This window comes from Lissotriton helveticus, chromosome 9 (assembly GCF_964261635.1).
Source record: "Lissotriton helveticus chromosome 9, aLisHel1.1, whole genome shotgun sequence".
Classification (NCBI taxonomy): Eukaryota; Metazoa; Chordata; class Amphibia; order Caudata; family Salamandridae; genus Lissotriton; species Lissotriton helveticus.
Window position 1 is genome coordinate 487,080,993 of NC_136070.1, and position 26,598 is coordinate 487,107,590.

Consider the following 26,598-nt stretch of genomic DNA (forward strand, 5'->3'; position numbering starts at 1 on the left):
ACCATCACATTTACTCACAGAGAATGGGTAAAAAACCCTTGATATATCCTCCCCCTTTTCTAGTGAGTCAGTATTGATAGTAGGTGAATTGCCAAACACCCCAGGCTTTAAACATTCAATGCATGCATCTGGGATACTGGTGAAAAGATGACACCAGACTTTTGGAAAACATGGATTGCAGTGTCACTTGGAATGCAGCTGCAAAAAGTTCTTACCAAGTTAAAAAAAGATTGGAGTGATTTTGTTTGAATTTCACTGATTCAGCTACGTATATGAAAAAGTTGTGTGATGACCTGTCAAAATCGTACCTGAGCTGAAATGCTTCCCTGTAAGAGATCATTGCCACTTTTTAGATGGTATGCTGAAAGCATCTTTACAATCTTCAGAGTTAATGAAGAATGCTATTGACATTTTAGTCCATTCAGGTGCAGTGTTTTGTTATGCACGCAAACTAAAACGCAAATATTTCTCTTTTTGTGCTTTGTGTGGCATCAAAGAATGTCATCCCAACTGTGTCACTTAGCTGGTGATTCTCATTCCTAGAGGCCATGATCACATATTGATAGTGATTTGAAAAAAGTACTCTCGACTGCATTCTTAGATTTTTTTCAGGAAAGCATGACTGTTGTAGTGGACATGATGAGAAAAAAAGCTAGAGTCTGAAATCACCCTTGTCTACCAAGTGTTCAGCATAATTGGTGTAGAGAGTAGGCTGGGAGATACTTTTAGTGACTTTGGTACTGCAACATATTCCATGTTAGAGTGCTTACCACTTTGTAAGCAAAGAAATGTTGAGGAGCAATTCAGCAACTTTTATTTTACAATGTATGAGAAATAGACCTTCCCCAACCATGTTATTTAAAGTCAATGAAGCCTCACTGTGGTACTCTGCCCAAGTTCTAGATCCCTTCCATAAAGAGAAATTTTCTCTGGAGTTTCAAAAGTGCTGCCTCATTTTTGACTGCGTCACTAACTCTGAGGGCATATGCGCCCAGTTCAACGCATATGTTGCAGAACCTGTAGCAGAGATCCACAATCTTAAGGTGCACCAGTATTGGCGTGGAAAAGTGAAGTCAGTGGCCAGAGTTAGCAAATTGTACACTGGTTATTTTGGCATTGCCTGTCTCAAGTGCCAATGTTGAGAGGGCCTTTTTTACAAATAAAAGGTTACATGGGAAGAAAAGAGCAAGCGTGTATGACCAAAGACTCACTGAAGAAGTATTGTGTGTTGTACTAAGATAAGTTTGATTTGTAAAAATGTATTTGGACCTCATTTACACTGTACGTACACTATCAGTGTAGAAAGCAAGCAATATTAAAAGGGAACGGTTCTATAAGCGCCGGAAAAACACTGTTTTTAATGGCGCGAAAATATATAACCACTAATAACCATTTTTGAAGGTATTGAAATCACTTGAAAACACTAAAAAAAAAAAACAGAACTTACCAAAAATAAAAACAGGAAAGCCTACATATATGCAAACCCAAAACGTTACAGCTATGTATTTTATAAAACTAACCATTCACTTTAGACGATTTTAGTACATGTATGCGCCCTATTTTTTCGTTTTTTAATCCATGTTTTGTGAAGGTTCCCTTTTGCTTCTTTTTAGTATTGATGCTCCTAGCACCGTTTCTGTAAACAACCCCGTAAATCTTGTCCTTATTTCCTCACATTTGCTGTTTTCTGAGGTCCCTGTTATGTCCACCACCCTCATCGCTGCATGCCCCTCTGTAGTCGGCTGCTCTTTCAGCCTCCCCTCTGATATCCTCTTTAGCAACCCATCCCCTCATAACACCTGCTTCCAATGGAGAGCTATATACACACACACACACAGGCACACACACACACCACCCCCACACCCACCCAGCCAATCGTCACACAGAGGCACAATGCATTAACAATAATTATCGCAACCATGTATGCATGCCCAAAGCTTTACAGCTATGTATTTTATAAAAGGAACCGTTAGTGCACAGTCTTGCAGCTACCTCACATGTTGCAAAAGTTAACGTTCAGCAGCAAGGAAAGCAGTTGTGTGAGCACTCTACTTCATCTTCTTCGCACTGAGTCACGTGACTCAAGTTCGCTGGTGGGTTGCGCAGAAATTATGTTGCCAGAGGTGATTGCTTTACAGACATTGATTCACACTTTTACATCGAACCACATCATCAGTACTCCACAAACCAGCTACCACTTCTGTCCTATTTTGTGATGGCTCTGCCTTGACAGTATACAGAGCTCCTCTGCCTTTCAATTAGGTTTATATATAAATACCTTATACATACAACTTCTGTAATGATGGAATGCTAAAATAATACCCCTCCTCCTACTAAAAGAAGCAAGCTACTGTGTGCAGTAATGGTTTTCAATGCCATTGAGGTAGTCCAGGGCATTAATGCTTCAGCTGGCTAACATGAATAAAAACATTTGCAAAGCCTAAAGGTCTACTGTGGCAGACAAAACTTCGAATATATATCACTTAATCCGCAAAACATTAAAAACATATTGTTGACACAAAAAATCTATGCTTGCATCCACACAACTACGGTAGAATAGAGAAAACAAAAATAGAACCTCTGCAAATGCAAGACCTATTGACTTTGCCATTGCTGGTTTTTCTTTTTGATTAGTGTGCATGGTATTTCCAGTTGCCTTTCTCATTCACTCTTGTGATGGTCTCTCCTTTTGTGTGTGTCCCCCTCTGCCCTCCTTGTGGCTTCCTCAGTTGTTTGCATCTGTTCCCTTCCTCCTCTCACCAGTACCCCAACCCAATAATAAGTTAAAAATACAACACAATAAAAATCCCACTCCAAATTATAAAAACAGTACATATTTTTTATTTTTAAATAGACACAAATATCTGATTAAGGGAATCTGTGTAGTATTTTGAGAAGCTTTGGAGTTTTCTAACTCCAAAAAAAGCAACACGCCTACTGCGGTTATCTGGTTGCACTAGACCAGCGGGGTGCTGTTCTGCATTGGTCCTGGTGCAATTCTCCATGTTGGGATTTAGAAACTTTTCTGGAAGTAGAGCTGGTTTCAGTAGAGCAAATCAGCAAGTTGAATACAACCGGTAAAGCAACAACAGTGGCTGTGGTTTGGCTGTGGTCCTGTGGTAGCCAATGGTTTTTTTTATTAAACATAAAACTTCAGAAAATGTTTTTAAGTGTCTTCTACTGCAACCTTAAGTGGTAGAGGGTACTGTCTAATACCAGCCGCCAAGGGTCCAGGAGCTTTTGGGCAACACTTGGTGAGTTATGACTCAATCTCCCATAAGTCACCAGCAGGGTCAAGTGCAAATCCATGTGGAACCCGGTTAGGCTGGGCTCTTCCTTGTTGCAAGTTTCTTGCTTTTGTGTACCTGGAGCTTAACCGTGGACTCTACCCCTTTAAGCGCACTCTTCTGTGCCCAAATCCAAGCTGTCAAAATCTTCCTTTCCTGGATCTTGGCTATGGGCACACTCCTGAGGTGTGTATTGAGAAATGAAGAACTCCCTCTGCAAAAAAACTGTTCTGGGACCGGGATTCCCTCCACTGGCAATGGTGCTACTATCGCTAATTAGACCATGACGGAGCCAGGCCTGGCTGAGAGTTCGAACTGACTGTGACCGGGGTGGCCTCTGTGAAGTTGGTACAGTTGGATGCTGCATTCCCAGCCATCCTGTCAGGAGGAGGTCCCCCGAAACTAATTTAGGGGTGACTTATAAGTATTAAAAATTAAGACTAGGTCTGGTAGGAGATGTATTTTGCCAGGTCGAATTTGCAGTTATAAATCAGCACACTGAGGCTGAAGGGGCAGGCCTGAAGACGTTTTGCAACTTCACTTTAGTGGTTGCACCACAGATGCTGCAGTTCCACTAGTGACATTTAACCTACGGGCCCTGGGTACCAAGAGTACCATATACATGGGGCTTACAGGTAAATTAGAGTTGCCAATCAGGAATTAGCCAATTATACATGTTTTAGGGGTTAGAGCACATACACTGGGCCTGGATGTCAGCGCTTTAGTGTGCAGAGTCCATAAACCAGTACTAAATATAGCAAAAATGGCTGTGATCTTGCAAAATGGGCACTTTCTCAAAACATTTCTACGGACGCTCAACTAAGTGAGCACAAATATGCAAGAATACATTTTGCAAATGATGTGAGCCTTTTTCTTCCTTTACCAAAAGAATATTGTCTACTTCACATTTAAACTTTTATTGTTGAGGTTTATTTTTGGAAATTAACTGGGAACCGCAACACTCTCTTTGTGTGACACATCTACGTTGAAGGGAACACTGGTCACAATATGTATATTTTCTCAGAAGAGATGAAGATAACAGGCCGAAATGGGGAACAATAACACTCCTCTTATAAAACGCTTAACTGATCAGTGCTCGTGACTCCAGTACTCTCTTTAAGGAGTTAGAGATGATGTGCTGAAATGGAAGATGGTGAAACTCTTATATTAAAACAAAGGTATACTTAATGGAGTACTGCTCACTACCGAGTTAAAGTGTGATGATGCAGTCCCAAGCACTGTCTTTCTTCTGTGCCAAATCTTGCAACAGGTTGCTATTTACAGAACCACGATGATTGCGTCTTCTAATAGGCCATCTTGAGTGTTCTATCCTTCTATAGGACTCCACGGGTGTCAGCATTCGTGTTGTTGGATATCTTTTCTAAATGTAAACAATGTCCTCCGTTTTGGGTTTTAAAATTGTGGTACAAATCTCATCAGGAACACCGTGCAGCTTGCTTTGTTAAACCTTGGGACTACTGGACCATCTCTCCCCTCCATGCCACCTCCCCTCGATGATGATCTCACAGAGTCCACAGCTCTTCCAGTCAATCAATTAGTACATTTTACCGCTAACTCTTTTTGAGTCCAGGATTCTCTTGATTTATTATTCTCAACTTCCAGCAATCAGTAATGGTGACGGGTATTTTTAATCTAGTACTTAGTGCTGTTTTCTCTAACACCGACTCATGAAAGACTGCATAATACATGGCTTTCAGTTAATTTCTAATAAGACTGTAACTGGGTTTATAATCTTTTTCTTCCTGATAGAGCCCCATATAACAGGGTTTAGTTTTCTATTCCCTTTGTGGCAAAGATGACAACCACACCTATTCTCGCATGTGAAAATCAGGAGCCTGTGCTCATTTTTTTGTCAGCCTGTGTCTTATAATTCTTTCAGTGCGTCTGTTTTCCTTGGTTGATTTATCAACTAGTTCTAACTGCTAGGCTGTTACTTAACTGCTTGGCAATATACCTCCTGAAACCCAACTGGAGGACTTGGGTGTCTACCATAATTTAGAAATAATGTAGTGTAGCCAGTGGATACATTTGTGGCATTATTATGTGCAAATTCAGCTGCCAATAAGCGATCTGGTTGCTTATCTTCTTGGCCTAAAAGGAATAGGCGCTGGTACTGTTCAGGTTCTTGATTGCACTTTTCTGGCTGCCTCTTTGTCTCCAGGTGGTAGTTAGAAGAGAATCTACCTTCTGTCCCTCGGCCTTGCATAAAGGCTTTCCAAAAGCGTGATAAAAAACTGGGACCCAACAATCCTGAAATTACTATTCTTTGTACCCTCTGAACATTGAGAGTGTACTGACTTAATAATTGCGCGAATACCCTAGCATGTGGAATAACCTTTAAAGGAATAAAATGGCTCATTTTAGTGAAGGTATCTGCAATCATGAAGATGGCCTTTTAACCTTGACTAGATGATAGATCAGCAATCACTACCACAGTGATAGCATGTCAGTCAGTTTTTTTTTTGTTGCTTTATTGACAGTTCTGTTTATTTCTTTGCGAAATCACCACAACATATACCAGAATGCAAAGAAAAAACAGAAATAGAGGAGAGCTTCAAGCACTTGAGATAAAATTTGAGCCCGCTCCTTTCACATCAGAGGTGTTGCTACCAAATAGTGCAGGTACAGTGGCACCAGGCCCTATACCGTGAGGGGCCCTGCTGGTTTTCACACAAAATTTGGGTCAGGGAAGCCCAGTTTTCTTGCTTGCTTGCAGAGAGCCACGGTGGCCTTGCTATGCCGCAGAGCTTTTGTGTTTTTTAAATTAGGGAAACCAGGTCCTTTCTACACCGTACTTTTTTTGAATGTGGCTTTGAATATTCTCCATCTCTCCTCTTTGTGCACTGTCAAAGATTAATTAGTCCTACTAACACAGCACAAGCATATTTTTGAAACTTCAATAGGCTGTAATACAGGCATTGCCCCTCCTTGTATTTGAATTACCACTGTAAATAGTATTTCCTGATGGACAAAGCCAGTCGTGTACATAGTTTTCGGCTTTCGGCTGTTGCAGAAACTGAAGGTTTATGATATTCAGTAGTTCCTCCTCAGATGTACTTGGAAAACTCTTCTTGGGGGGGGGGGGTGTTAGCTCATTTTTTTTTTAAATGCCATACATTTACTGTTTTTATCTGAAAGGGGTGACCTGGCCACCTGTTTGAGTACTGCTACTTGCTTATGCAGATTCAAAATACAACGCAACAAGTCATTGCACTTTACTTTCACGATTGTAATTATTTAAATTAATTTGAAGCAACCTTTCATTATTTTTTGTTGCAAATCAAGGATACACATTTCATACATTATATGCACATGTATTGATAAATTCCTAACAAAAATGAATAAAACATTACAAATAAACAATGTATACAAATCATAGAATTACACCAGTCGGTAATTCAATCAATTCCTGTTAGCGCTATAGCATCTATGTTCTGTGACCAACTAAGAGATCGCGGTTATCCCCGCAAACTGCTGTAACATGCCGTCAAAAGAGCGTGGTACACCCCACGAGAGACTTTGCTAACAAAGAGTCAAACCACCGATGGAAAAACTTGTATGTGTATCTACTTTTGGCCCCCATACCAACAAGTACAAGAACATTATTGTATCAAATTGGCACCTCCTTTCACAGTTGGAGCACCCAATTGGTAAGCCTCTATTTGCCATGCGCAAAAATAAAAGCATTGGCCAAAAGATAATCCGAGCGGATATGGGAACAGCTCTCCCTAAAACTACAGACTTGCGCACACATTGGAATTTACCGCCCATACAAGGTCATCGCAAGTGTAGAAACTGTTCAGTCTGCAGTATGACCATCGAAGGGCAAGAGTTTACACATGATTGTATCAAATGGAGTCACTCTGAATTCACCAACTGTAAAACAAGAAATATTGTCTATGCCATCAAATGCCCCTGTTCCAAACTTTATATTGGCAAAACCACCCAACAAGTAAACCAACGAATTGTGCAACATAGATCGCGCATAAAGAAGAAAGTACTGACTGCCTCGATGGTCCAACATTTTGTGAACCATAATCACTCTGAGAAAGATTTTGAATGGACTGTTCTGTCCAGTGTGAAGCCGCCTCCACGTGGAGGTAAATGGAAAACATGTTGGCTAATAAAGAAGCATATTTAATTCTGAAATTTCACTGTACGACCAATGGATTGAATGATTTAACTGAATTGAATGAAGTATGAACCTGAATAATGACTAAAGACTCTAATAATCATGATTGCTTAAACACATTGGATTGAATGACTTAACTGAATTGATTCAAGTGTGAACTAGAATAATGACAAAAGATTATAATAATCAGGACTGCTTTACCACATTTTTCAACTACAAATGAAATGGACTCTAGACTGAATGACATTGAACTTTACAAAACTACGAATCCCAGAATCCTTTGAGACTAAAACCAGGAAGAAGAACATGTATAATCAGAGTCCGCACAAGCATAGCGTGATACGTGTTTTTGGAGAGACACCATTCGTGAACTGAGGCTTGAACGCTGCTAAAATGGGAGTTGAGCGATTGTTTTGCTTAGAAATGACCCGCCATGGAATATGGGTTAATATAAAGCAGAGCGTTTCTTAAGAATGTAAAGTCATGTCGGGGAGCGGCAAACACGCGATCATTGCACACAGCGCTAGCAGATTGAAATCGCACACGGTACAAAGCGCTAGTAGACTGAAAACGCACACAAGCTGATATTTCTTGTTTCACGTGCAATGTCGGCAATGCCTGAATAGACGTAAGACAGACGATGCGGCTTTATGAACTAGCTGCAGCAGTAAAATTCTAAGATAGACGCGATGCGCGAGTATGAAAACAATGGGCGCGCACACTCGAAAAGGCACACCATTGTTTAAGTTATCTTCTCCCTGTCTCCATTTCCGACAGGGAGTGATGACTGCATGAAAAATCTATCCCCAAAACAACCCACAGTAAAAGATCAACATTTACAAGTAAGAGAGACGCCACAGCTAGCTCGTCCTGTTCTTTTAAATAATGAACTACAATGATTGATTGATTATTATTATTCAACTTCACTCTAGGGTGGATTTTAAAGCTCCAAACAAATGAAATTGTTACCTTGAAACTGCTAATAAGGACACAAGGTGGGAGTCATCGGAAAAGAAGTGCGAAGACTCCAGTAAGTGCTTTAAATATTGGTAGAACTGTACTAATACCAGTAAAAAGCAATCCGACTCAAAGCCTCAGTCTTACACAATAAATTTGCCTATGTTTAGGTCCAGGACGAAGACCGATAAGAGAACGACACACAGCAAAGGAGACAAGGTACCCAAAAAGCAGTGCCTGTTTGCCTAATATTAGTAGGGTGAGAGAGGGTGACAAACAGTGTTACTCATAATTTATTATTTTATTTAGATTACACCATGGTCTAAGCCCTGATGAGAATCCCCAAGGCAGAGGGGTATTGGAAACGCGTCGGCACATCCACACGTACCTGCGAGGGACACACATTGACAGACTCTAGAGAGGTTGTCACTCTATGAAATCTACCCCAAGAGCAAATTTTCTTAAAAGACAGTTGTCCCCGCAGTTGTCCTGTAATAAGCGCCACATTGAACTGCATAATGATAATTGCTATAGCGCTTGCAGGAATTGATTGAATTACCGACTGGTGTAATTGTATGATTTGTATACATTGGTTTTTTTTGTAATGTTTTATTCATTTTTGTTAGGAATTTATCAATACATGTGCATATAATGTATGAAATGTGTATCCTTGATTTGCAACAAAAAATAATGAAAGGTTGCTTCAAATTAATTTAAATAATTACAATCGTGAAAGTAAAGTGCAATGACTTGTTGCGTTGTATTTTGAATCTGCACATGCAAGTAGCAGTACTCAAACAGGTGGCCAGGTAACCCCTTTCAGATAAAAGTATTACACGTCCTACCCGGCCCCCCTAACGGACGTAACCTCTATAGTTTAAAATACATTTACTGTTTGGCATCTACTTTCTTGCTAAAGTTTCTTGGGCGAAAGGGTGAACCCAAAATCTCCCTCGCTTATGAGACTTTGGGTTTGCTCACTGTGGTTTTTCTGCACCATACATGGTGGGCATTTCTGCCCCCACCGATTTGAAAGTTCACAGGGGCCAATGCATGCGTTTTCATATGCTTGCGTCCGAATATTATGAATTATTTTTTTACCACAAATTGGTCATGTGTAGTTATTGCTGAATGCTCTGTTGCAACAAGCTGCTTCAACAGAAAAACCAAAATCTTCTGTTTTCTACGTTCTTTGATCCGTTGGGTCGAAGTCAAGTCTCTGGTTTAAGGGAATCGGAGAAAAAAGTTCAGGAATCCATGGTAAACCCTCCATTGCATCTTGGACCATGCCATCAGAACTATTTTAGACACTCCCTTTCCTACTCGCGGACAAGTGCTTGTTTTAGAGGCAGCCTGACAAACTGTCAAATAAGGGAGAATAGAGGATGATTACATCAATCTGGTTTCAGAGCTGGTTTCTTCACAGAAACAAGATTGCTGGGGGTTACGGAGAGGCTGCACCATCATGTAGGAGATACTGTTGCTCTCATACTGTTAGACCAAAGTGCGGCTTTTGACACAGTTTCCCATCCTATATTAATCAGTACACTAAGGTCTTTGGGCATTCGTGGCTCAGCCTTGGATTGGCTTATCTCTTTTTTAGATAACCACACTTCAAATCTTCTATGCCACTACTAGCTCTGACATTCACTCGTCACCCTATGGAGTACACCAGGGCTCCATCCTTAGCCCGCTGCTTTGTAGTTTATATGTCAAGCCTCTAGCTGATATAGCCGAAGAGGCTGGCCTGACCCTCTTTACTTACGCCAACGGCACCCAGATCATTTTCTCTCTCTCTAACACCGATCCCAGCTCAACATCTCTCCTTCAGCTAGGTCTTGGAAAAATTGCTACATGGATGAATCACAACCACCTTAAACTTAATGGTGAAAAAACTGAGGTCCTGATCCTTGGTAAGAAGAAAGATCTTTGGGGCCCACTACACTGGTCTGACGAGATGGGTGCTCTCCCTCGGCATTCCAGCCATGTCCGCAACTTGAGCGTAACCACTGACGCCTCATTGACCATGCACCATCAAGCAGTCCAGGTTACTGCCATTTGTTTCACCATCCTGAAATGGCTTAGGAAGATCATCTGGATGCTGCCAGATGCTACCCAGAAAACAGTAGTTCAAGCCCTTGTCACCTCAAGGCTTGACTATGGAAATGTCATATACCTTGGCTTTAACAAGAGGGTGACCCGTAGACTGCAGCTGGTACAGAACTCTGCAGTAAGACTACTCTGCAGGGTTCCCTGAGCCACTTCCATTTCCAGCCACCTCCGTGACCTACATTGGCTCAGGGTGGAGAACCGTATTAAGATCAAAGCCCTGAGCTATATGTTCAAAATCAAAACCGGCACGGCACCACAGTATCTGCAATCTCTTGTCTGCCCTTATGTTCGTACTCGCCATCTCCGGTGTGCAACTCACGAAAACTTTACGGTACCCAGGATCAAACTTTCCAGATTTTTCACCTATCTCGGCCCTTCCCCCTGGAACTCTCTTCCCCTTACTATTTGCAAAGAAACTATTTACACCTGTTTCCGCAGATCCCTGAAGACTTCGTTATTTAACCAATAATCTCAACTTACTGCTGCTCTGTTTCTCACCCAGTCCGTCCTGGCGCTGGGAAACCCTTTTTGGGTAGCTGTTGCGCCTTGTAAATTCAATAAATAAATAAATAAATGACATGCAACTGAAGTGAAAAAAGAAAGCTGCATAGCCTTATTTGGAACTAATAGTAGCATTCAAAGACACTATGAATCACGACTCCTTTGTGTCCTTTGAACGGGCTACGGAGGCCTTTGGACTGACAGAGGGGCAATACCTCCATTATAGGGGACTCCAGGAGATGGCGCGGGCGACCTGGCCACAGTTCCCAGAGGCGCCTTCGATGTCCCACATCCTCCTTTCTTGTGGTGGAGGACGACGGCTGATCACATTGTTGTATTCAGCAATGCGGCGGGACTCGGACCCACAGGTCTCTCCGGCCTGGGCTGCCTGGGAGGCGGACCTCGGTGTTGCCCTGGAGTCTAGACAGCGCAAACGAATCGGTGCTTTGACCCGTAAGGTGTCGTGTAATGCGAGGTTCAAGCTCATTCATTTAAATTTTGTACATCGCACCTATATGACCCCGGTCTCCTTGCGCCGTATCTCTGACGACAGGCGGGACAACTTCCCTAGGTGTGGACTGGATGGAGCGGGATTTCTACATCTGGCCTGGGAGTGCCCGCTAGTCGCAGACTTCTGGCAACAGGTGGTGGAGCGCATTTGGAATGTCACGCGTCTCCGGATCGACTTGGTCCCTCTTCATTGTTTGTTGGCCCTGGTCCCCAAGCCTAAAAAGAGAAACCTCTCCTATAAGATGTTGCAGTTGCTCCTGGTGTTAGCAAGGCGCAGGGTGGCTATCATTTGGATGGGATGTAGAGCCCCTGAGATGTCGCTATGGCTTAGGGACGTCAGGGAATGGTCATTGGCGGAGGAAACACATATGCAGCACACACGCAGGGATGAGAAGCTGCAGGAGGACCTGCTTGCGTGGAGGGTGATGTGTGCTGTGGGGACTTCAGGTAGCGACTCGGACGCTGCCAGTGCTGAACTGTTTGCCCCGGAGGGGTCGGAGTCCGAGGGAGAGGGTGGAGGGAGCGGGGATGGGGGGACTGTACTGGAATAGTGTCCTGCTAGTAACGCACGTATAATCCCTGTAGTCATTGTAATTTGCTCTGTTTCCCAAACGGATCTGCTTCTGACTTTGGTACCTGTGCCCGTATGGGCCCTGTTGAGATGAACAGACTATCTACGCCTGTCTTCTTATTAATGCCAAGTTTATGGGGGGGACTGTTTTTCTGTTCTTATATTACATTGAAGTTTTCATTCGATACCAATGTCAAAACGTGATGATATAATTTCGCCTCGCTGTTAAAACGGCATAAATGTCGCTTCACCATGACCACGGAGTCCATGCATCTGTTACCATGCTGCCGCCCGGCCCCAGGATGTGGGCTGAATGGCTGTGTTCTTTCTGAGTAATGTTCAGGTCCTCGATTTGAGGATGCATTGAGTTATGGTTTAGTCCGATGTCTGTCTTGTCATCACAATAAAAATAAATTACATTAAAAAAAAGACACTGAATCATGCACACCACTTCAATTCTTGATAGGAATGAACAAGGTATTGTAAGGAAGACTGACTTCTCTGAAAAAATTATCTGATCCACAAATTTTCTAAAGCTCCTGATAAAATGTGACAGACAGCTTGAGATCATGATGGCAAGAGGGACTTGATGTATGGAGTGAAAGGGCCATTAAATGAAGATAAATAAGTTAGAGAGGGGCTGTTCTTTGCCTTGGACTGTAGGGTGGTAAAGTAGAGGCAGGAGAAAGTTAGGGTGTGGAGCAGAATTCGTTTGGTTAGTGAGGTCTGGTCTTGGAGCAAAGTCAGGATCTGTTGGATGGATTTGGGAGCAAGGAAAATGCATGGAGAGTAGTGAGATGGAGATGTGAAGTGAAGGTTAGGAAAGTGGTGTGAAGAAAATAGTTGCAAACATAAGACAGGTGAAAAATATTGGTGGAAAGAATGCATAGCATTCTTGTTATTTTGATGTGAGTCTAAAATTGCTGACATTTTTATAGGTCTAGTGACTTAAAAGTAGAGATACCACGAGTAACATGGCTGATCATTCCACTAAGCAATTCATGTTTTTCCACAGCTGCATTTATGTTGGCTTCAAAACTAAACAGTGAGCCGCCAGCAACCTGTTATTCGCCTGTAGCCTCAACTTGTGAGATCTTCGTAAATTCAGGTATGGCTTTCTGGTCTGAGGCCTTGACCTGTATTAAGACTTGTATGACCCTAGTCATTACTCTGTTCTCTGCATTTGGAGTTTGTGACATACCCCAAACTCTCTGAAAAAGTTTTAGGATGCAAATAAGTTACTGACTCGCTGGATTGTTTAGTTGTCAGAAGCTGGATGGTGAAAAGATGTTCACAATATCAATGTGCGGACATTGTGCTCACTTCAATCATTTAAGTCAGTTTATGTTTGGCCCATTGGTTTGAAGTTATTTCCATTGATATCATAATTCTAACTTCGAATTTAGAAACGTTACATTTCATACCTCTTCTTGGTCACAGCAAGGTGGCAAGCATGTTTAAAATCCCAAAGAAATGGCCAAGACTCTGGAATCAAACTGATTCTGCCTTGTATGAGGAGGCACACGTGTTGAAGTTTTAAAGAAGGTAAGCTGGGGCTGTCACAGAAGAAGTGAGTCAATTAAATAATTAAACTGGAAAAACCACACAGCTTACTAGCTCGATGACACAAATCATTTTGCGGACTTTTACTAGAAGCAAAGTACAAACAGTGGCTGCCTATCCATAGGCTGTCTCTTGGCAGTTTTGGTAATGGGGGGACCATTGTCAAACAAAATCTCTTGTTTTCGGCTTTCAGAACGATAAGCATCTGAGACTGCTCTGGCCGTGGGTGATCAACCAAACATTTGCTGGTGCACCAAGTCGACCGTGTGATCAGCTTCACTTGTTTCTTTGTCTGGTCTAGTAATGTGAACTAGACCAACGTTTTCTTTTCCACTTTTTTGGTTGGTTTAGTGCACGCTACATGTTACCTAACGTCCACAAATTATTTGGTAGTTTTAAACTCATAAATTGTTTGTGAGGTCACCGATGCCCTGATTGAGGAGGGAAATGCTACTTGCTGTTGGTTGACAGTATCTGCAGTTCAGAGTTCAATAGAATGCCAAATAAGACCCATCACAACCATTTGAATACCACCATGTTCTGGATACTTACTTTCAAATGTCTTCAGCCACAGAAGAGCGATACACGTGGGTCTTCCGGCAAAGGCACATTTAGGGGATGGGAACTTCACATATCTGCAAAAAGTCCTTGTTCTGTCAGTCATCAGCAGCTAGGCATTATTTCAGAGCTAGTGTTTAATTTAATGGATTGTGTACTTTCACATGCATTGCACAGATGAGATGATTTTATTTTAACGCCAGTTGATTTCCTTTCTAGGTCTTCATGTCTCCAAACTCTACCAGTACACCACTACATGATGCTTGTTCTTTGGAAAAAAAATATTATTTTACTCCTCGGCAGTAGACCAGGAACAAGAAGCATATGTTACTATACAATCACAGCCCTCAATAGAAATATGTGTCAATACAGCACCTAGTCCCTTGCCACTGGTTTCAATGAGCGCAGCACTGCAGGCACTAGTGTAAAACACTTGCAAAGGGACTGCAGCATAAAGGTCTTGTGTATTATTTTCAAAGTCCTTATTCAACTCTTAAGTCCACTTAAACTCTTGCGGCTCCTTCAAAAATCTCCTCAATCCATATGTTTTCATTGCAAAATTCCTCCCACATTTAGAATAAATAAGATTCTGATAATTCAAGGAATGACCTGACCTCCTCCTTGGAAGTTGGTGCTGGCATTTTTACTCATTGATTCAACAATGTCCCTTTTTGGTAAAATACCTTCTCTACCAACTTCATGCCAAAGGCCTCATGGCGAACTTGCACTTCCTCAGTTCAGCATTCAACCTCTTTGCGGCTACTCCTTTCTAATAACCAATTTCAACCTGTGGTTATTCTCGTTTGTCTCTCCCCTTAATGATTATATCATCTTGGAATCAAGTTACACCTTCGAGGTCCTAAAACAACAAATGCATCAGTCCCAAGCCAAACGGCATGCACACAAATCTGTAAAAGCCAAACAGTGTGATGAAAGAGTTCTGCTAGACTGGTGAAGTGTAATCTGCTGTTAGGCAGCCGTTAGATCGAATGTAGAAAACCACTTGACATCTTTAGTTTTTGCCAAAAGCTCCACAACCCAGGCAAATGTAAACTTATTCACCACAATGGTTTAGTTGAGATCCCCAGGAACAATCAGAAATCTAATCGGCCCGTTGGAGTTCCGAGCTACAGCCATTCTGCACTTTCCACCGGTTGAATAATTCTATTTCTCTCCAGTTTATCCAACTCTTCCATTTCAACTTCTCACACTCTGGGGTATTATTCTTACTGTATGATACACTGGTCCCGCACTCTCCTTCAACACTGTCTTGTGCATAAATCCACTCAACTTTGCTACAGTTCCAGAGAACGCCCCAGGGAACTGTTCTTGCAGCTCCTCCACCATTAGCACTACAGGTTCCCCCAACAACAAAACTTGATCTACACTGTTTGGGTCTAGTGTGATGCTTAGATCCCCTTGATCCATCTGACTTCGAACAAAAGGTCCCTTTTCTTCCACATACAATTTTCCCTGAGATTTCCTGCCTCTGAACTCGAAAATTACAGACCTATATCTAATCATAGGAACTTATTCTCCCCTGAATGTAACCAGATGCACATTTGTAGGAACTAACTGATTACACAGGACATTCACAAACTTGACATCTCAAACAGAACACTGCACAATAGTATATTGTATTGTATTGTAATGTTTTGTATTTGCATTTATATAGCGCTTACTACCCCTGACGAGGCGTCCAATCGCTTTTTCGGCGAGTAGCACGCTACTCCGGGACCCGTAACGGATTAGTGTTGAATTAGTATAGTGAAACATGCAAGTACATTTTAAGTGGTGGATAGGATAGTTTCCATCGGACTATATATGTCTTCAGGATCCAAAATATGCAATAATGTTTTTTCCTCTTATTGGTAAACTCCTCCCCACTTTATTCTTCTATGGCGGCGACATAGTTTAGGAAATAATCTTCCCAGTCTGACCATTTCATTTGGGTTTCTCCAGCCCGAGGCGAAAAGGCAACGGTGGAGTAAGAGAAAATGTTTGGGCACACATGTGTTTCTGTCTTTAATTATTTCCCCCCCCCCCCCACTCCCCATGTCCAGTAACCCTAAGTAAAATTTATGGAATGACGAAACTGCACCGCACTGTCAAATTGCCACAATACGTTTAAATGTCTCGTAGCAAAATACCTTGTAAATAGGATTAGAGCATTACAACAAGGGTGTGCACATCACCGATAGATATGCCGAAGAGGTATCACAGCTGCAACCCCTGCTGTGCGCAATAGCATCTGTTGCGGTCGTGTCCACTGAAGAACATATTGTACCAGAAAACTGCATAACAAACAGTTGTGTCCACAGAGGAACTTACTGTACCTAACCGCCATTTTAATAAGCGCAAGGGCCCAATCAATCAAAAATGGCCCTTACGTCCATCACGTAGCCTCACTTGCGTAGCGTGTGGACGTTCATCACGTAAACTTTCAGTTACATAGCCTGCGGCATGAGCTCACTGAGAGGCATGTGGTGGATGCAGACTATGTGCTAAGAAGTTGCGATCTCGTGCTATTGGCTGCTCGTGGAACGCGCAGACTAAGCCGATCCCCACTCCACAGCCAAAAACATAACTCTAACCTGCGTTTGCCACTGGCTCCTCATGTAAGCTTAGGCTCACTAAGGGGTGCTGGACACAGAAGAAATCCTCCACTTTCCCTCCTGCAAACAGCAGCGTTCACTCGCTTGCTCTCACCATAGATGCCCAGCAGGTACTTCAGTGAATGCTAGGAACAAAGGTAAGCTCCTTGTCGCCATTTTTGTAGAGATATGAGGCTGTATTTAGTAGGAAAGATGTTTATTGCGACAGAAAGCAGGAGGCGCTCCTCTGCCTTCCAATATTGCTGACATTTGTCAACCTCATAACCCTTTTGCACTGTAGCACCATCCCCATGGCAAGCAGCTAGCCTGACTGTCACAATTTTCGCAGTACCTTATTCATTGTCTCACTTAGTGCAGCCCTGTCCTGTGTTATTGGTGGGGCTCACTATTTGCCAAAGTGTGCCCTACACAGTTGACTAAACTTGAACAGCAGTGACTGCTCCGATCCTGCTCTGTGATGCACGATCATCACCTCCAGTGCCAGAAATTCAGAGCTTGCAGCTTTTGAAGAGGCTGTAGTGGAGTTTTTATACTTGATGCATTTTGTGGCTTTGATTCTTCCTCAGTCCCAGGCACAATCCACAGCCCTCAAACAAGCTAGATGCCTACCCCTTGTGGTCATGGTAAGTGCTTGGTGCTGAATGCAAGCCTTTTGGTCACTGTGGTTCTACTCCAGCTGTGTCTTCATGATGCTTTATTTCTTCAACAGTATCTCTGGGTCATCCTGTATTTCTCCATACCCTGTATCCACAGGGGTGAACGTTTTCACTTCCCCTTTGGTAGTGACTTTCAGAACCCTAAGTGTCACTCTAACAGAACAGTGCATGTCCTCCTGTTTATGCACGGGTGTACATCTTCGACTGGTCCTGCCTCTGCTCCTTTATAGGCACTAACTTTTGGGTAGCATCTTTCTAGTGCAAGGACAATTCTAGTATCCCATCCAGCGCACCTGGTATGTTCTCTCCTTCAAACAGGGTATAGTGACCGCCTGCCCTCCCGGTAATCTTAGACGAAGTCCCCAGGTTTCTGGTTCTGAACCTGACATGGGATGTTAGCAGTGGAACCTGTACCCTGGAGCTCCGAGAAATTCTCGGTCACCTCTTGTGTGTTGTCTCTGGATTCCTAGTAAAGTATTCTTGACATTCTGGCTGGGAGACTTAGCTTACCTTCATACTAAAGTAGCAGACACAAATGTTTTTTCCAATTGCTCAGTGCTTAGACCAGTTCTGGGCTGATCTTTGCTGCTGTTCATTGCACTAAGACAGATCCTAACAAGGTGGTATACTCAAGTTGTGAGCAGGATTGGGGGGGAGGGGTGTTGGGGGGAGGGGGCTGGAGGTTTGAGTCTCCAGGCAGGCGAAAACTAAAACAAGGGCATACAACCAGACTGTGCCTCGTGTTAGGGTTTGAAATTTCCACACTATTATAGGTGTTTATCCCTCAGAAAGAGAATGATCTGGCTTGTTATAAATCCAAGCTATGCCTCTGTTTACTTATCCCTCCAAGTGGAATTTTGAAAGCTGAAAGTCAATGCAGACAATGGAAAATGTGTTACTTCGCTACATTTTAGGAGTTAGGCTACATATCCTATGTGAAATGCTATTTTGAAGTTACGAATGTACATCATTGAGGGTTTTATGTAAGAACACCCTTTTCCGTTTTGGATGCAGACTAGAGTGAGTAAAAAGCTACATCTTGTATATAAGTTATTTGAAATTATTGTGAAGATATAGCTTTTATTATTTGGACATGATACATTTAGAAGCTTTTCTTGCTTATTTCGATGCATAGAATGTCACTGGGGGGCTCGGGGGGAATGATTATGTAAACCTGAAAACTGATTCCCATGGAATATTGTTGTTTTTTAATAGAAATTTGCTCTTAATTAGTGAAGAGTTTACTTTAATTATGAGGACTGTCTTTTTCGTAAAGCTTTTGAATGTAAAAAAATCGGTTCTCACCAAGGCTAGAATATGCAACACTTTAGACCTTTAAGAGTTTTTGTTATTTAACAGATTTAGCAGATAGAATGGTTAACTGGGCAAATACAAACCCTACCCTTAACATTGCTTTATGATCCCATGTAAAATACTTAAAAGAAATATGCCTAGTGTCCACCTAAATGCAAATGTATGTACGCACCCTGAAGCCATGCTTCATTCGTGACCTGTAGAAAATGTAAAACCCTACAAGTAGGCAATTGGCCAGTGACCATGGGGGTGGCAATCAATCATTTTTGCAAGAATCGTTTTAGATTATAAGAAACCAAGAAATAATCATCAAAATGGGAGCAGGTTAGTCATTGGTGGACAATGAATGCTAAATTATGTATGCGTTTGATACGTTTAAGGAATTACTTTTTTAATAAATAGCTGACACTTGCTTGAAAATTCTGTTTTATGTCGGTACTCTTTCAAAGAATTGCAAGTATGGCTAATGTGAAAACATCTTGATTCTTGGTGAAATGTTGGTACACAATTATGTATTTTGGTTGTATACATTGGAAAGCTATGTGGGCAATCTACCTACAGATTCGGTTATGCTGAGTTGAGGGTTGAGTTTCTATTTCTCTGTCAGGATTGCAAGGTTTTCTTGAGTGTATTTAACAATTTTTTTTATTATCCTTACAGTTCCCATTTATGCTTGGATTATTTCTTGTTATCGTGTGGTGTACTTTGGTTTGTACAAGTCGCATTTATATGGGAATGCATTCAGTTTTGGTAAGACACAAAAATGTTCACTTTATTTTACTGAAATTGTTTGTAATTTGACTAGTAAAGAAAAGTTACAAGTGCCATGGGCTGTTACATTGTGTCTAGAGTAAATGTTTTATGATAAATTGTTAAATCTGTGTGAGTTGCGAATTGTTAATGTCTGGTGTCAGTACTTTTGTACCTTTCAGCTCTTACCTGATACCAAGGGGAAGCTAGGTAAAAACTCAAAACATACCTGTATTAGAATGTGTGCAGCTTCCTTATCCCTATCAGTAGGCATAAAAATCAGCAGCCGTCAGTGTTCACTCGGAAACGTCAGTCTGAAATAGCCATTTGAAATGCAGTGATAATTACATTAGAATTCCAAGATGGTGACAATCCAATACCTCTACAAGAAACTATTTAATTTTTGCAAGCCTAGAGATTTTATAGTATAGGTGTATGTCTTTTTGTCTGCTTCTGTCAAGTGTAACTGATAACGAAGACCACTAGAAAAATAATGTTTCTGATAGAGACTTCTAAGCGCAGATTCCTCACCCATTCCTTACTCCCCAAGCATCAGACTGGATGCATAAACCTTTGACCAATACCTTTGTGCACCTGTATGTGGCACCGTTCAGCTCTGCACTGACACCATACCGCTCTGGAAATGACGTGCAGGGCCAATATATGTGCCGCTCCCGCATGCTGATATCTGTTCCTTTCTTTCCTCGCCACCAGGCACGGATCTGGAGCTCCCATTTGTCTCTTTGAGACCGGTTTACCTCCAAATTCCACAGTGTGTAAGTGACATATAACCTTCCAAGACGACATAGTTGAACCCTTGTAAGAACTGTTGTAAACCAATGTCTGTGACAGATCCTCATCATTTTTTGCCTGTGCTGTCTGTTCAAGTCACGACTCTAAGACCTTCAGTGACTCCATGTTGATTAACCCGAAAACCATTCGAGACCATAAGGTGAAACTTTACGTCGCCAAGTATTGGAAGACTACACGCCAAGACTGGTACAAGTCCAGGGGTCAATTTTAGTCTCATTCACGGCCCAGAAGTCAATCCCGATGTCAATCATTGTCAAGCTTCAAATCTTTTGATAAATCAAAAAAAACATAAAATTCCAAGTAAGACTCTGCCCCCTCCTACCCTCTTGTACACCTGAGGGGGCACAAGGATTCAGAATGCCTCACTATCTCTCCTTGAAGTCAATCAACTCCTGAGCCCATCCCTCAACTTGTTTAGGCACATCCAGAGTTTCTGAAGCCATCTGCACCACTGAGGCACATCCAAGAGTTTTGTGAGACCATGCTCCAACGCTTCAGATCGCTTCCTAACGGAGCCTAAAGGTTCTCCATCTAAAAAACCCCTATCAGGTTCGCCCTCTGTGCAAGTAGGACCCTCTGACGCCATCGCTGCTCCACCGGTTCAGTTGCCAACCTCACCGCCCTCTCTGCACTCACAGCAGTTCTCGGAACACCGATGCTGACTCCATTAACACTGAAAGACAAGCCAAACCCATTGTGCTCTACAAGTCTGTGCCGCTCCAGCCTCGACCAAGACTGTGCTCTGTACGTATTGAACCACAACCATCTTCATCTGAGGTGCTAGTGTCCCACCTACACATGGCATATCCTATATACTACATTCCCTGTTTGAGATAGAGATGGATTCTAATAATAACTACAATGTGGCAATGAAATTGGCCAACCCTAACAAAACTGGTATGATGATCTCCAGGTTAGTGGTCTTGACACCTTTCCTGCCCTACTTTCCCCCCCAAGGCCTGCCACTGGAGAATATGCCTCCATTGTAGTGGTCATTCGGAGGGTGTTAGAAGTTCCCGATTCCAGTACCCCACCTTGGAGGTCAAGCTACTTTCCTGACCAAAGCCCTCCAGCTGATGCAAACAAGTGCTGAGCCCAGCTTTTCTTCGATGAAGCGCTCACCACACACTCTTAAGGACCATGGTCAAACCTTGCTCTGGTCTCCCAGTAAGTCTCCAAATTGTGAGGCACCATCGACCTGCCCCCGGCACCCCCACTTTTCTTCTCAGCACCCGACTCCTGAGAGTTTAGAGGTGCAAACGTCCACCTGTCTTACAAATTCCAATACTTTCCCGACTACCCCCCCCCCCCCCCCCCGAATAGGAAGTCCACAAGAGTGGAGACCTTTGGGAAGTGGGTATTTTCTCCCCCCTCCGGTCAGTCCATGCCAGTTGCCTGCTATACTGCAATTCCCTTTCTCTCTGGGATTCTGTTGATCAAGTTCTCCCGGGTGTCCAGTAAGACCGTTGCCCTTTACTGACCCAGGCCATGCAGGATGATTGTGAGGATGCAACGTTTACACTCCATTGTGGCGTGAATGCCACAAATTCCATTGGGCGAGCCATTGACTCTAGTAGTGCTAATCCGTGCCACTCCTGGTTATGGTCAACAGGCTTCTCAGACGATGTCCAGTCATCCATTATGGGCATGTCCTTTGATGGGAGTTGTCTCTTTAGGGACAAAGCAGATTCCGTTCTGGAGCTTGCTTCACCGAAAGCTGGGGCACCGTGCGTCCCTTGGGCCGGTCTGCTCCACCACATCCATCCTTTCATTGTTTTTGCAGATTTGGCAGGGATACCCCATACAGACTGCCTCATCAGCCTAGGGCAGGTGGTCAGCCATTTCATGGGCGTAGCACCCACAACCCCCCACCCACCCACACACACACAAACTGGGACAGCGTTCCAGTCTCTTCACTATCCGCCCTTCGGCCTCACTTGCCAATACCCTTTCGATTGCCCTTATTGGAGCACAGCTGTCTGGTTGAAGGCAGGATCCAACGATCTTCACTGGGTTGGCAGGCCATAACATCAGACAGGTGGGTCCTAAAAATTGTCCAGAAGGGGTACCGCCTACCCTTCAAGACTGCTCTTCCACCATCCCCAGAACAACTGAGGGAGGACCATCTGTCCATCTTATGGTAGGAAGTGCAATCTCTTTTGACCAAATTAGCTACAGAGAGGATTCCTGCGCCAGAAGTGGGTTGTGGCTGTTGTTCCCACTACTTTCTGGTGCCAAAGAAGGATGGATGCCTTTGTCTTATGTTAGACACTTCTCTTTGGAAGGACTGCCACCTTCTGCCATTGAATGAGAATTTGCCTAGCCTTCGTGCTGGTAAGTTCCAATTCTATTAAGGACTCGGAGGTGAGGATTATGCCTTCTTCCTTCGCTTTATTACTACACACAGCAGCAAGAAAAAACATCAAACAACTACATTTCCCATAAACACTTGGGAAACAGAAAATTCTGTACATTAGTCCTTCGTTAGTGTCAGCACTCCGGCAGCTCCCATCATGCACCGTGCCGTTTCCTCTTCCTTCGCTGCTCAGCAGCAAGTTAAGTGTTTTTTTACTCTCTTACGTTTTGGGGGCTGTAGTGTTAGCGGTTTGGTGTTTTGGCTAGCGCTGACATATTTCTTCATTTTCAGAGTCCCCTGAAAATCGCGGGACGCTTTAGCGCTTCTCACGTGATTTTGGTGCCCAGTGACAGCGAGTTGTGGTTCTCCCACCGCTAGGGGGCGAGCTTTTCACCCTGTGGCCAGCGCAAGGGAAGGACGCTTTCAAAGCGTTTTTCGCGCGTTTACCACAGGAGGCTGGTCTTGTCCCCTGCCACCCGGTCAGACACCCTTTGGGGTCGCAAATTTAGGTTTTTCCCCGGAATTGAACGCCCTCTGTGGGTTGTATTGCTATTTCTGACACCCTGAGGGGTCGCAATCAGCACCAGTCTGTTGGTGCGGTGGGGCGCTTAACCGGGCGGTGCCCTGTATATTGAAGGGTTGCAGCATCCCCAGGGCTATCCCCCCATTAAATTGTGTGCCTTTGTGCCCCCACATTATCTGGGCTCCCTCCCAGCTTGAAGTTGGTGCCCGTGAGGGCCCTTGATTGATTGCTGTGCCATATCCCTGATACCCTGCAGAGCCTAACTTACATAATGAAGCAGGGGGACCTTTCATTAAGCCAAAAAGATAGAGAAAGGGTTTTATGAACTGTAAAAATAGATTCCCTTTGAGAATACTAATTGCAGATGGCTTAACTGTGAATAATTTTATTCCAGTATTCATTTAAAAAGCATACTGTTTTTTGTTGGTTGTTGTGGTATGGTAGACGAATGAATGGCCTCCGGTCCTGCCATAGAATTAGGGCTGGGTGTTTAACATCTTGGCTTAGAGTGTTTCTTTGTCAGAATCTGAGTTCCTTGGAGCAGAACGTCCCAAGGCCAATATTTCAGCACCACAATTCCGTGTAATTCCGTGTTCTTGTGACCAACGGAAGCGGTGTGTGGCTAAAGGTGAGGAAGGTCTAGAGGAATGCCACTCTGGGGAAAGTGATCTGGAACGAGGGGCGTGGATCCTAGTGAGTAATGAGTTGAATACCTGATCAGAAATATAAACTTTAGGTAATAAGAATCCTTGCCATAACATCGTATCTTGTGCTCTTCAGACTGTTTATTGCCAAGAAATCCATAGAATAACCATCAAATGATAGACACTTATAACTATTCAAATAGATATTTATAACCATAAATGTTCAACATACTTCAGCAACTTCATATTGTTTGCCCTTAGTTTTATCACTAATGTTTGCAAGAGTTTCTTTCACTCATAAAATCTTTGACATAAATGTCTTTTTGTCTTTTTACTGCAGCATTCCTTCTCTTTTTTTTCTGGAGTTTTATCAGTGTGTGCTTTGTGCCTGGACCACTCAAAGTTGTGTGATAAATATGCCATATCGCAACTAAAGGTGATTCAAGACAGGGAGGCAAAGTTGTAGTTCGCCATACACATGAAGTAGTTATGGTGTTTTTACTCCAAGTCACGGTCCTGGGCACAAGGCCATTCCTGTGAACTCTCAAATTCCTTCTTGAAATCTTCTGGAAGTCCAAGTCCATTTGCAAGCATAAGAAAGCAAAGTGAAGCTCGCCCCCATATCACCACTGCAAGAGAAGGCATGAGGGACTGAGAGTTACCTAACACAACATCGAGGTCTCATATCACCAAATTGATTCTTCAGTTGGTCCTGATGCGCCCAGAGTTCACCGGTCCATCATCCACCCTGCAGCAGATTGGGCCCCTGCTGCATATCTTCCGTGTGCTTCCGCCTCCTTCAGGCGTGCAGAACCAGAGGGGCCTCCAGTCTCTTTTCCACTGACGGGTCCCTTGTCAGAGCTGTCTGTTCCTTTGGGGGCCGGTTCCTGTCCCATACCGATTCTGGTAAACTTCCATTCTGGCTCAGAGATCCATGCTGGTTCCCGTCTCCCTGAGACCCAAACCAGCACAAATGGACGATCCGGTGTTGACACCCATGTCTGATCCCAAACAGACGTCTGCTCGAGCTCCACTGGTGTCTTGCTATGAAATTACAAAAGTGCAGCCTAACTTTAGTCCACTGCCTCCACCAAATCGTAACAATCCGCATAGGCTCAATTTACTATTTGTTTCTGACTGAGCCCGTGCCAGAACTGGATATGCTCAGTATACTGATAATGAGACTAAGGGGGATATCTTGCTTCCCCCCCTCATTATACTGATAATAGCGTATACCATTATTTACAAAATGGCATTGGACTTGAGCCAGAGAAGGCTTAGGAATTGGCTATTATGCCAAAAGAACTACACTCCTCCAATACCCAGTAACTGAAAATAGGTTATGCATCTGATGTAGATAAAGGCCCTTACACCTGGTTAATGGCAGCATCAAAGACACAGGGTTGCATATTACACTTGATCAATCAATAAATATGAAATATAGTATAACGTTGGAATAGGATTGTTAGAGCAACAGATACTAAAAGTCTTATCATACCGATGTGTTCTTGTAATATTAGTGGGCATCGAACCTTGCTAAACTAGTTCAACTCATTCAGCCAACACTTGGCTCATAAGCCTGGTGCCAAAATAAGCCAAAGTCAAAAGACAACTTGTCCCCAAGGGTCCAAAAATATTTTAGGAGTAGGCAATGGTCCATAGGACCACTGCTTACTCTTACAAAATAGTTTTCTATGCTTTTCTCTGTTTTTGTTTTTGAAAACTCATCCTGTTTTCCTTCAAGGAAAACTGGCTGCATTAAAAAATAAAAAAAATGAAAAAGTGTTACTTTATTTAAAGGCAATTACAGACAAGATGGTCTGCTGACCTGGAAGGGCATCATTCCTTTGATGGCAGCAAATCATAGTGGGTCGCAATTTGCTTTGCAACATACCTCATTAGTATTCATAAAGTAGGTCAATTTGTAGGCCACTGTGATTTGGCAATTTGTAAACCTCTAAAAGTTGGTGCCTAAATTTCTACCATACATCTAGTCTCGCTTGATTACCCAGATTTTCTGTACTAGCACCCTACTCTGGAGAGTCTCACTGTACAGGCCTCGAATAGTTAGGTGAACCCTAATTGATGCCGACCAATGGCTCCAGATGGAGAACCCACAAGTATTGATGCCTTTGGTAAACATGTTTTCTTCTGCCAACCTGGCAATGTTGGTTGTAAATACTGTGTGTCGATTAGGTGCTATACCAGTTTCTTCTGGGACTTGCCAGGCAGATTTTGCTGTCATTCCTGTAGGAACTTGGGACTTCTCTGGCTTAGGCGATCCATGATGGCCAGGAATTTGGTCAAATAGGTCATCCACACAGGCTTAAATACCATGCAGTGTTTTGGCAGTGGCAGTCGATACCAATGATATGTTTTGTAAACCAGCCTGGACCAGGTTAACTGGATTTTCTTGCAATATACAGGCATTACTAATCCATATGCCTTTTGGTGGGGGTCTCCCCTTCGAGAGAAGGCAGACTCTGCTTTCAAGCGCTATAAGACAACAGAGCTACAGCACATTGCTTGGGGCTATTGACCCCCAGCAAGACAATTTCAGCAGCAGCTCCGAAAATGTACTGGCTATTCAAGGGGGCAGGTATACAGGCAGAGACCGCCTCTCCAGCCAGTGAGGCAGCAGACAGTCACACTGATGCTGCTGGTTTTTTGACAGATTGCACTGAGGACTGCTAATCAAATCACAGTGCCAGTGCT

At 43.1% G+C, this 26,598-nt stretch overlaps 1 protein-coding gene across 1 annotated transcript in view; it reads left to right on the forward strand.

Moving 5' to 3' along the window:
• SGPP1 (sphingosine-1-phosphate phosphatase 1) overlaps window positions 1-26,598 on the forward strand; it is an 89,039-nt gene that overhangs the window by 39,992 nt on the left and 22,449 nt on the right. Inside the window, exon 2 of the mRNA XM_078660318.1 lies at window positions 19,458-19,547. Within this exon, the coding sequence (XP_078516444.1) occupies window positions 19,458-19,547 (90 nt within the window). The remainder of the gene's footprint in view (window positions 1-19,457; window positions 19,548-26,598) is intronic.